At 33.3% G+C, this 12,306-nt stretch overlaps 1 protein-coding gene across 1 annotated transcript; it reads right to left on the reverse strand.

The window, feature by feature from the left end:
- Positions 1 to 1,951: 1,951 nt before the first annotated feature.
- On the reverse strand, positions 1,952 to 6,831 carry LOC135205690 (techylectin-5B-like). The gene is made up of 3 exons (XM_064236611.1): positions 6,647 to 6,831; positions 2,528 to 2,741; positions 1,952 to 2,403 (listed from the first exon to the last, which is right to left on the reverse strand). The coding sequence occupies exons 1-3, from the start codon at positions 6,814 to 6,816 to the stop codon at positions 2,005 to 2,007; spliced, it is 783 nt and encodes a 260-aa protein (XP_064092681.1). The 5' UTR covers positions 6,817 to 6,831; the 3' UTR covers positions 1,952 to 2,004.
- Between the last annotated feature and the right edge of the window lie 5,475 nt (positions 6,832 to 12,306).

The following is a 12,306-nucleotide window of genomic DNA, read 5'->3' on the forward strand; positions in this document are numbered from 1 at the left end:
CGAACATTACACAAAAATCATGTACGCTCGTATACCTAAAACGCACTTCACATATACATGGAAATATACAAATACATATAGAAAAATGCAGTCCCTTTCGTATGGATTATTGCAAATAATTATCTTTTTCTTGTCCAAGAATATATATATATATATATATATATATATATATATAGATATATATATATATATATATATATATATATATAATATATATGTGTGTGTGTGTGTGTGTGTGTACATATATATTATATATATATATAGATATATATATATATATATATATATATATATATATATATATATATATATATATATATATATATATATATATATGTATTATTATCACATCGAACCGTGATTCATTTATATATCATTCGAGCTACAAATGTCCTTTAATATGTATATATATATATATATATATATATATATATATATATATATAGATATATATAACTATTATAATATATATATATATATATATATATATATATATATATATATATATATATATATAGTATATATATATAGGATTATGAATTATGTGAAATTTTCAAAAATAACATAAAGTTTAAGGATTTCGTGATGTTATTTATTTAGATTTTTATCGTAGAGTAATCTTTATTCAATGTTGTATCTTGCTCGTGCTTTGCTTTATTCAATGTGTTTTGCTCGTCAACAAAATAATTTTTTATCCTGTATATATTTGTTTATCATGTTTTTATCTTTCATTTTAACCTGGATGATGAGACATTGTCTCGAAACGTCGCATCAAAATAAAGTGACATTATGTTTAACTCTGTCTTCTACGTCTTCTGGTTTGTACTGCTGAGGAATAGCTTAACATTCATGTTGAATTTTATATATATATATATATATATATATATATATATATATATATATATATATATATATATATATATATATATATATATATATATAAATATGTATGTATATATATATATATATATATATATATATATATATATATATATCCAGAAATATTAAGTTCTACATTTCGTTTGATATCCACTTCACTCAACCTATGGAATAAGGAATAACACAGAAGAGAATTATAAGACAAGTGGGAATCGAAAGCACAGTGAAAATATTTGATCACTCAGCTGTCTCATGGCCAACTTTCCAGGAAAGACAAAATCAGTAAATAATTCCACCTCTCTTTTATTGAATAATGTTCTAGGTTATCGTATTATTTTCACAATAAACATTACTATTATGAACATTAATACGTTTCGTCTGTGCCGCTTAAAAAAAAATTGACTTTAACATTGTAACATATTCCAGGTTTTCGAAAACGATGGATAACATTATTTTTTTTCTTCAGTATTCAAACAAAACGTCTGCTATTATTCTGTAATTGTAACTGTTTGCAAAACTATTTATCCACTACTGTTAGCAAAGTGAAATGAATACTTTTTATGAATTAATGTCTAAAATAGTCTTAATATACTAAATTACTCTTCTTTAATACTTACGTGTTAGAAAAGCTAAGGCGAAAATGAATATTAAAGGTAGTTGTTCATGCCATGTGTCCATTGAGATGGATATATCAAGAAAAAAAATATCAAGACTCAATAAACAGGTCTAATTTTCATCTCTGTCTTCTTACGGGAGTAATATTCACCAAAGCCATGTGACCCAGTTTACCCCATCGCCATAAGATGTGTGGTTTCCTGAGAGATATCTGCCCATTAAGGTTTGATAGATGGCATGCTTGTACCACCATGGCCCCTTTGTACCTGAAAAAATATAATACCAACTTCATGAGCACCAAAGCTGTGCAGAGAAAAAAAGACACACCATGAAAACTTGAAACTTGATCCTTTCAAATAGGATTTAGTAGACATTGGTTGTATAAATATTAGTTATTATGTCGCACCATCTTACTGGGTTACCATTGATTTGTTTTGAGAAAAGAAACTCGTTCTGTTTCACACGAAAAGGAATGAATAAAACAATTTTCACAGCAGCATAGCAATAAACTTACATAACTGAACAGCTATCTGAAGGATGTATATCGTTATCGATGTCTTTGGCCGAAAACTTCATTCCACTGTGGACTGTAAAGGAATCACCAGTATCTCCGCTATATTCCACAACCTCCAGTTTATAAGATGAACTTCGGTCGTGGACGTAGAAAAACTTGTAATTGGCCCATCGTTTATTGTCCTTAAAGTCAGCTAAATCGAATCTTATTTCATTCAGTGTCTGATCCGTTAAGGCGTGGATGTTGTCATTTCCTAACCAGAATTCTCCCTTCAGGTTACCAAAGCCAAGGGAATATTCCATCCAGGTACGATAGAAGTTCTCTCTGGGTTCAATGTCATCCCGACGTTGAATGACAGTCCATCCACCGCCATCTGTCTCCATGTCACAGAAGACCTGATTGAAAAAAACAATTAATTTGAAATACGCTTAAAGACTGGAAACAATTACTGCAGTCTGATTGAAATAAACATCGTAATTATAACATATTTATGCTGATGATATATTGCAATTCACTTACCTGAAGAGGGACATCAGGACAACATTTGTAGGGGAAAATCAAGTAGATTCCACTAGTGGTGTTGCCTTGCCTTTGTACATCTCGGCAGTTACGAATTTGTGGTCCGACGTCAAACCATAGAATCTGAGATTTTGGGAAAGCAGAAACCTTCTCGAAATTCAAGATTAATACCAATGTCCCTACTAAGGCAGTTTTCCATTGCGTCATAAACATCCTGTATAAAAGAAATAATGAATGATGACATTGATGAAACAAAAAAAACAAATGAGTTAAGTTCATAGATAAGTGGGAACTTGTTTACTAATTTACACTAACATTATTTTGCAGCATTTTCTCAAAGGGTGCAGTCCTGGCATCAGGCTCTGGAATGGGATTTCTTAGAGGAAAGTATTTCAACCGTTGTAAATGAATGCATAATAATATCTTCCTCTTCTTCAGTTTTGAAAGTTGCTTTTTCCAGAAATTTGCAGTACAATGCTCAAGCAGCACACAGCTGGAAGCGCCCAAAGAACAGGTAAGATTAAAATTAAAAAAAACATTCATTGACAGTTCAATGAGAAGACAAGTGGAAAAAAGAAAAAAAGTAAGTAAGAAAATAATCGCCCAGAAATTATTTAATGCTAGATCAAAGTTCAACATTAATCGAAGGTGGGAATCACTAACTTGACAGAGTTGACGTATTTTGTAATTTTGAGGAGATCCACTTGCTATATCCAGGTGACAATCTATAATCCTAATGTAACTATAGACGATGTGTTTGCCAGAGGCTGATTGTCACTAGTTTATTAATTACGAGCGTTACCAGAATCTGAACGTGGAGACAAGGCACAAGATATTCAGACAAATCTAATCAGTATCACCTTCAAGCCTGCTTTGCAGTTTTATGTCAAAGAATTAAAGCAGCTGCAAAGTCTTGTTTAGGTGAAATAAAAACCAAAGATAAATCATCTTGTTATAACTCTCCTATAACAACTAAAATTTATAGGTTTATGTTCCGAGGTTTCTGTCTTGTCCTTGCCCGGCTGAGTACTCATGAAACTATAAAGGGCAGTAAAAAGGAAAACGCAGACTGTGTATGGTATAAATTACCTAACTCAAATTTGAAGTCAGATTAGAAATAGTAAACCAATTTAAATAGTTTGAGAATCTGATTAATCTTTGTAATCATCTATCAAATACGTTTATGAATCATACACAAAACATTCAAGTGGCAAGGTATAGGGAAACAAGTACCTTAGTTTTTAGCAAAAGAAATATAAGTGTACTCATATAATATATATATATATATATATATATATATATATATATATATATATATATATATACACACACACACACATATATATATATTATATATGTATATATATTTATATATATATAGTATATATCATATATATATATATATATCATATATATATAGTATTATATATATATATAATATAATATATGTATATATATATATATATATATATATTATATATATGGTATATATGTAATAGGGTGGCAAAGTAGTTGTTATTATAAAAGGCAATAACTTAATAGTACTTAAGAAAAAGGCACGAACCGGATAATAAGAGAAGAAATAGGAAAAGGGAATAAGATAATGATTTTTCTTAGCGAAGGGATTTTGTTACTCCAAACATTAGGCTTTTAGCCATCAGACATCTGGTTTCCATCTCCCCCAAAAACCTCTGTCCATACCAGCGATTAGTGACCAACAGGAGATTATGGGCGTTGAGCGATAACTCCCAGGCATATTCGAGAAATTGGAAACTACTCTCATTAGCGTCTATGACTAATCGCCGTTCCCTTCGTGAACAGGTCAGAGAGAGCCATCTGGCATACGTTAAAAAGGAATTCTATGACCCGTTGTTAGAAAGAGGGAAGTGCCTAATTCTTCAGAACTCCCCCCCACCCTTTCAAGATAGACCTAAGGACTTCGACGAATCAAGAAGCAGAGCCAGATCAGTGGGATACCCCAGGAATGTGTATCAACGAATGACCTACAAGATTGTCCAAGGAATACACCCCTAAGAAGCCAGGACATCAAGAAGGAGGCGTATACAAATTCAAAGCCTACGAATCATTGTAGAAGACATGACAGGAAGGCGGTCTTGTATAATGTCTGTAGCCACTAAGACACAAAAAGTCTTTCAGAAAATGCCACACCCAGTCAAGATCCAAAAATCCAAAGGCGGGGCTAAGGAGATTTCAACCCAACAAAAAGGTCAGACAGAGAGAGAGCAGAGCAGAGAAAAAAGGGGAACAGAGAAGTCAAGAGAAGACAACGACAAAGAGGGGAACGAGGGGAGAACCAGTGGCGCAGCAACAGGCAGAGAAGAGAGAGAAAGACAGAAGAATCCCCAGAAGAAGAACAGGTGCAAAAGTGTGGTGTGCGAATTAATCAAAGACAGTGAAAGTGACAATCAATACTCAGTGAAATTCCCTCGTGCCTTTACACTCGTAATTGCAACAAGTGCCAATTAAGTTTTATCAGTCCAAGAGCCCAGTAACTCAGAAGGTGGAAAAACTTTTGTAAGAACCCCGAACAAAGAATAAAGTAATAAGCACATATCAATTTCATTTCTCATCCAAAATTAGAACCCTTTTAGCGAACTCCAGATCAAGAGCTTTCAGCAAGGTAAGAAAAATTTATATAAGTCTAATTCTCCAAAGTATAGCCTCCAAGTCGGCACACGTTACCTTAGAGCTGTGCGCAGAAAGGTCAGTACCGCCACATATATATATATATATATATATATATATATATATATATATATATATATATATATATATATATATATATATATATATATACACACACACACACACACACACACACACACATATATATATATATATATATATATATATATATATATATATATATATATATATGAAATAACCATCCAGGTGACATAATTCCGAAACTGTCAGAAGATAGAGTACAAAATAAGAAAATGGTAGGAACCAGCTTTGGCTTATGTGCAACGAAACCTAACATGCGAACTAGTAATAAGTTTTTGTTTGGCAATAAAATATGAAAATATACTTAAGGTAATTTCTATAATAGCAAAAGTTAAATGGCATCAGACAACCATCATACCATCTTGTGGCTAATATGTGTTCTAACTGAGGATAATGAAAGATTGACTTGGTAGACAAATTCAATATAAAAAAGTCATCTTAGCATAGAATAAGAAAGAATTCGAAGCCTTCACTTAGAAAAAGGTTCATATCATTGCGGGACCACAGAATCATGCCTACAATGAATATGAAAAAGTTTTCTGTACTAAGCCATTCTCCAATTTGGTGACACATCAGATGTTGGAGATGCACTTTGAGCAACTTTTATCAGGAAAACTATTGAGTAATTCCTGGAGCCTTGGTGCTTTTTGAATCACTAACAAATGTCTTTGCCAAGTGTCTCGAGTCTAGACAGAACCACTCATGAAAGAGAAGCAGTAAGATCAAGAACTTATAACATTTATCGAAGAACCAGCATATTGAGAAACTTCGATTATGAAAGAATTGGATATTTATGAAAGATGAAATTCTAATACACAAGTAATGACTTTTAAAGTACCTGCTATTATAGACTGAGGGGAACTGCTTCAACTTGACTTATATAAGCAAAACTAACAGGAAAAGTAATGCCATATCTTAGGACATTTGCAGTTTAAGTTAAGTGAGGGCATTCAAGTGCCTTAAATGAATACACAGTGAACACCAGGAACAATGAAACTAATCAAAGAGGTTACTAACCTCCACTGGCCTTACTCTTCCTAGAACACATTTCACATTTATCAAGTTCGTATTGAAAATTATTCATTACAACAGATAAATTCCTTAAAGAATATCAATAATGCCGGTATGGTCATTTGCAGTTTTTGGGTAAATTTTATATCAGAATGTATATTTTCACTTACTCTAAGGGTCTGTTTATCGACAATTTCTGTACAATCCATGCGTTAGTCGCCATTTTGTTGTATTCTAATAGCAAGAACCACCTAGATTTATAAAAGAAATACTTAAGGACCATCATGTCTGAGCATTTATAGGAATATCAAATTCATATTCGAATTACAATTTGAAATAATAAATGAAATGTATACCTACTTCCAAGAGTTGAATGAACTTGAGAATATCAACACCAACGCTGCAGACTCCAGAGCCTTAGCCGGTGACCGAATCATACTGGTGGGCTGTTCACCCAAAACATCGTTATATACCCAAGTTGTTTGTTTCCCTTTCATGGATTTTTTATGACTCATGTACCCGTCACACATGTTTCTTTAATTACTAATAGAGATGACTGATGATGCTCTAGTGAAAGGCTGCACTGTATAACTTATGTAAACAATTCAGCCAGCTTTCTTATCAACATTTTATGTGCGTTTTTTTTCTTTTTACTGTCTGCGGTTCTCTTTAATGTTGAAGTTTGGAATAAACATCGTTACTAGGGCCATTAAAAAAAATGCATCACTGGGAAAACATTATTTTTCTTTTTTAATGATAATAAACAACCTGATGTCGATCATTCACATTGACTGAGAACTAAGAAGCCTCCTTAAATCAACTTTTATTCGTGGGAGGGTAATACAGTGGCCCAGAATTTTATATGGTAAGAACTTTCATGAAGGCTCGAAATGTATCTTGGAACTCGGTCGCTACAGCCACCTTTGCTGCGGCTTAAAACTCAAAATTCTGGTTTTAATTCATAGCTAATCTTTTCTTCCTTTGCACGCAGTCTCATATGACAATCCTCCTCCCGAGCCCCACAATGGGATAACATTCTAATCTGAAATAACTTCACAACAAAGAACTATTTCTATGTTCTCCCATTCCCCATTCTGATATGAGTGCTTATTCCTTCATTTTCTCCGAGGAGAAATGATCAAAAGGCCTTGAATACAAAGGTAATCTTCGTTTTATATACTGTGTGCCTATTTGCTTTCCCTTTTCTTTTCAATTTATTCATATGTCATTTTTTGGTATCCTCACATTTGATATATCCCTATATTTCAGTTATTAGTGCATCTTCGTCCTGTACTGTACTTTCTCAACTACGTACTCAGTCCGCCGGGTTGTGCGGATCGCCGCGGACTGCAGTATGCGATGTTACGAAGTTGCATGCAGCGATTTCTTGTAAAAAAAGAAAGAAAGAAAAGAAAGACTTGCATTGTCGCACTGATGTCGCATCACTGTCGGTGTCACATGATGGTGGAGTAGAGGGCGAATAGATTACGCATTGTTCGTTTATATGTTTATGGTCACGTAAGACAGCGGATCGATGTTGTACAGTGGCACAGAGTTGGCGGAGGGATGTCGTAAATTTTCTTAGAGATGGCGTTCTGTTCGCGTTCATTGCTGACTAAAATAATTTACGTGTTGCATTATCGCGGACAATGGGCGGATTGAGAACGCTAAATGCCATTTTTGGATGAAATTCTATGTGCACTGACCCGTATGACCGCCGGTCTGCTTAGCTTGGAACTGTAAAAATAAAAGGCCAGGTGAACTGAATTTTCATCATTTCTACCTGTGACTTCTTGCAAGAAGGTACCTGGACTGTACCAGGAATATAACTTAGAAGAAGAAAACTATTATTTCACACATTCAAAAAACTTATGCAGTTGCTACAGATGTATATAATTGTAGAGTGGACATTTTTGAAGAAGAAGAAGAAATGGAAATGGATAGAGAAGAAAGGTTGGAAAGTGAAGAAGACTGAAGAAGAAAAGAAATTGTCGGGTAATTCAACTTCAATTATTGGATGCATGTCATTGTGAAAATTACTCATAGTCATAATGATATTATACCGGTTCAGTATTCCTAATTTTGTCTCGTAACTTTATTTCTCAAATGAGATCATGGCTTCAAAGAAGACAAGTGTTTGGGGAGTGTGATAAGCTGATGGCTGAAGTGAAAGCTGAGGATGTCGTCTTTTTCACTAATTTCTTGATGATGGAGCCTTAAGTATTCACAGAACTTGGCAACCATCAGCGATCATCCGAACTGGCATTTTTCCTTTTCCTACGACTGCGTAGCATCTCATATGGCTACGCATCATCCTGCACATCTCGAGCTCTTGCCGTACAATGTGGATTGACCTTGGGCTGATCACGTATAACCTCGCACTAGCCACTTCGCCAGAGTCCTCAGCGAAAAATTAAACATATTCAATTTTTTTGAAAAAAAATTAAAGAGCCTCGTAAAGCCTCGGACAGCTTCAGATTGTCACGCTTTGATTTCGCATCATTTCGTAACGTATTTCGTACAGTCATGTACCAGCCAATGTCGCTATCTTTGGTCGTACGTGACAATACGTAATCTGGTGTGAAAGGGGTACTTTCACTCTTAAGGAATTAGAAATTCTCCTTCTACTGTTCATCTTTTTATCTATTTTTTTAATTTAGTATATTTCTAGTTTCCACATTTAATGGTTTGATATTTGACCTACATCTTTATGACGTAATATATAGTTATATATATATATATATATACATATATATATATATATTATATATAATACTATTATAGTATATATATACTATATATGCGTGTGTGTGTGTTTGTGTGTGTGTGTGTTTGTAGTCAAGTATATGTGTGTTTGTGACAGTACAGCATCTATTTATGAAAAATATTGTAGAATTTTTTTTTTATTCGTGATAATTATTGCAAGTAAATCACACAATTCTAATAGCAACTCAGCAGTAGAATTTTTCAAGTTAATGCAGATGTTTAAATGAACTAATACATTGTTTGAGTTCCTGGAAAATAAACTAGACACCTATCTATCACAGCACAATTATTTTATTAGGTTTCGATTAGATTATTTTAATTTCCATAGCAAAGGAGAGAAATGGTGGAAATTAGCAACAATAAATCATTAGATGTTAAAATTGCTATTGGAGATCATGTATTCCTAAAAATCAATGTGGGAAATGAACTAAATTACAAATTAGGTCCAAAGTTTAAGGGTCCTTTTAGAGTTATTGTTTCCTTTTCCGAACTTTTCCGGTATTTCACGTTTGTTTATTCAATTCAGAACGGTGACACCCTTAAACAGATAGCTGATGGTGCTCCTTATAAACTACTATATAAACACTGCTATTTAGTCTACCGTTTCAGAGCACTTATATTCTAAGTAAATAGTCTATTATATTACTATCGTGAAACGGACAACGTCTCTCTCATCATTATAAACTACTTGATACCGAAATCGTGATGAATTCCTGTGGAAATATTTGACTGTTTCCATCTTTATTGCATTTTAACCTTTTAAATGATATTAATGAGTAAATGAGGCGCTAGTTTGTTGATTTGTTGTTTTTCTTATGCAGTGATTATCATTAAACCCATATGTGTATCATGTCCACTTTCATAAACTTTTATGGCGCCTTGATTGCTTGCCTTTGAATATCAAGGTGGTTATATGCGACAGTCATAGTAATAATAAAACTATCTGAATTGAAGCAGATAGAATGCATACATTTCTTTTAGTAGATAATTGCAGTAAATAAATGCAAGATTGCATTTCTTACTGTAAAATGAATACTCATGGAATGATGAAAGGCTTAGAGTCCAAATATCCCACACTTCATCAAATATAAGAAAAATTATTCATGAGAACGGTTCTTTTAGAGGGAATACCGTGCAATATGTCCTCACAAATATTGAGCCACAAATATAGTTTAATATCGATTTCATTACACAGCCACTTCGAGAATGTCCAGCGGAATAAACACTTACTACAGGAACGCCCCAAACTTTTGGTCTTATTCTTCTAATGGTTGTGGAATAAGAAATAATATAATTATCTGCGAAAAAGTGGCGGGATCAACACATCATCAGCAAGTCTTATCCACTCAACAAATGAGATGATAGCAAACAGGAAACCTTCTTCATGAAGCAGCCGGGCGCCTACAACCTATCACCCACAGTCTATCAATTTGAATATTTCAATTTCTGATATTTTTTTTTTTTTAAATTTATTACTTCATTCTTAAATTTGCTACCTCTATACGACTTGTATAAGGGTAACTATAAAAATAGATATATACGTTATGGGGAAATTCCCTTTATGCATTAGAAATGGTAATGTTGGCCGACCTGAAAAACTCTAACCATCAGATAAGGTAACTGCAAAAATGAAGCACAAAAATAGACTTTATTCCAAAAGATAAGTAAGAGTCTAATTATCATAGACAAAATTAGACGAATTTAACTAAATGAAATCAAGACCACTCGATTGAATTCGATACATAGAAAACGGATTGTTTAAAACAAGATCTGGTTAATGAAGTAAATCCACAAATGAAACAGAAAATAAGACATGTCTCTTCGAACCCAGATATGTTCGTTCTGGAAATTAAAAAGGTCACATAGTATGAAATAGTCTCAAGGGTTTATCAGAACTGGTAATTGTTCGGCTCACAAAGACCGACAGAGTTCTGTTAAGAAGAAACACGGCCCTCATTAACATGCACGAAATATAATATTAATAAATCTCATAAATGAATCATCTCAAGTAGATATACTTATATAATAGGGAAGGTGGAAAGTATCCACATACTAGAATAAAAACAGATTAGTGAAAAAATAGAAACACTTCTCTTTGTCCATGTTTCAATCTTTCTTTCTGTCTTTCACACCACCCCCCATTTGCGCTTGAAAGATTCGACAGCTAATGAAAGAAAATTCTATGAAAACTCCTCAGGAAGGTGAAACGTGACTTACAAATGTACAAACATCCTCGTAAGTCACTCCCCTTTAAATGACGAGTTCATTACATAGGGAAAGTTCGTGACGTCACTCATCTCTTATTTAATAACTTAGGAAATCTCCAAACAACAGGTTTCCTATATTCTAAATTTTTTCCTGTATATATGAATTGATATCAAACAGTAAATCTATCCCTCGCTGGTTCTGTACATTAGAACCAACTAACACACAAATATTCCGTTCGGGGAATTTCCATAGCGAAATCAGCTGCTGTTCAAGGTGACTTTTTGTCCCGCTAACGAAGAACATTCTTCTCTGGCCTCCGTGAGAGCCGAGCTGACGTCTATCATTGCGAAGATTGTAATGTCAACAGATAAAATGTTCCGACACACTCGCCTTTCTGATCAGTTTCATAGGACAGCAGGACAGTATATGCATTAAGTGCTCTAAATATATATATATATATATATATATTATGATAATATATATATATATATATATATATATATATTTAGTCCAATACCACAAGAAAATGATATGCAGAAACCCGTTCCGAGCACTTTCACCTTTATTAAGGCTTTGTTGAGGCGCCAATGAAATACAGTTGGAAAAACGATAAATTGATGAAGAATACAAGATGGTTAATTCTCAAAAGGATAAAAATCAAATAGTTAATCCAAGATAATCGGAAATCACATGGTCACAAGCTAAAACCATAGATTTAACCATAAGAGATTTACTTATCATATATCTAAAACTTTTCTAATTATGAAGGCATCGAGTTTAAACAAACCAAGACTTCATTTAGAACACTTTCAGTATATGGCTTGATGAAACAAGATTCAATAATGTTCCTTTTAACTGTGTCACTACACGGGATCAAGTATCTTGATTGACTCCAATTAATAGGATGATCTAAATCTCTCATATGTACGAAAAATTCATGTTGTTTGATTCGTTGTGAAAGTGATTTTCTAGTTTTCTGTGATATATTTTATCACACTTTATACAGCGAATTTCATCTTTGTAGCCTGGCACATCTTTAGGAAAAG

This window comes from Macrobrachium nipponense, chromosome 11, assembly GCF_015104395.2.
Source record: "Macrobrachium nipponense isolate FS-2020 chromosome 11, ASM1510439v2, whole genome shotgun sequence".
In the NCBI taxonomy this organism is placed as follows: domain Eukaryota; kingdom Metazoa; phylum Arthropoda; class Malacostraca; order Decapoda; family Palaemonidae; genus Macrobrachium; species Macrobrachium nipponense.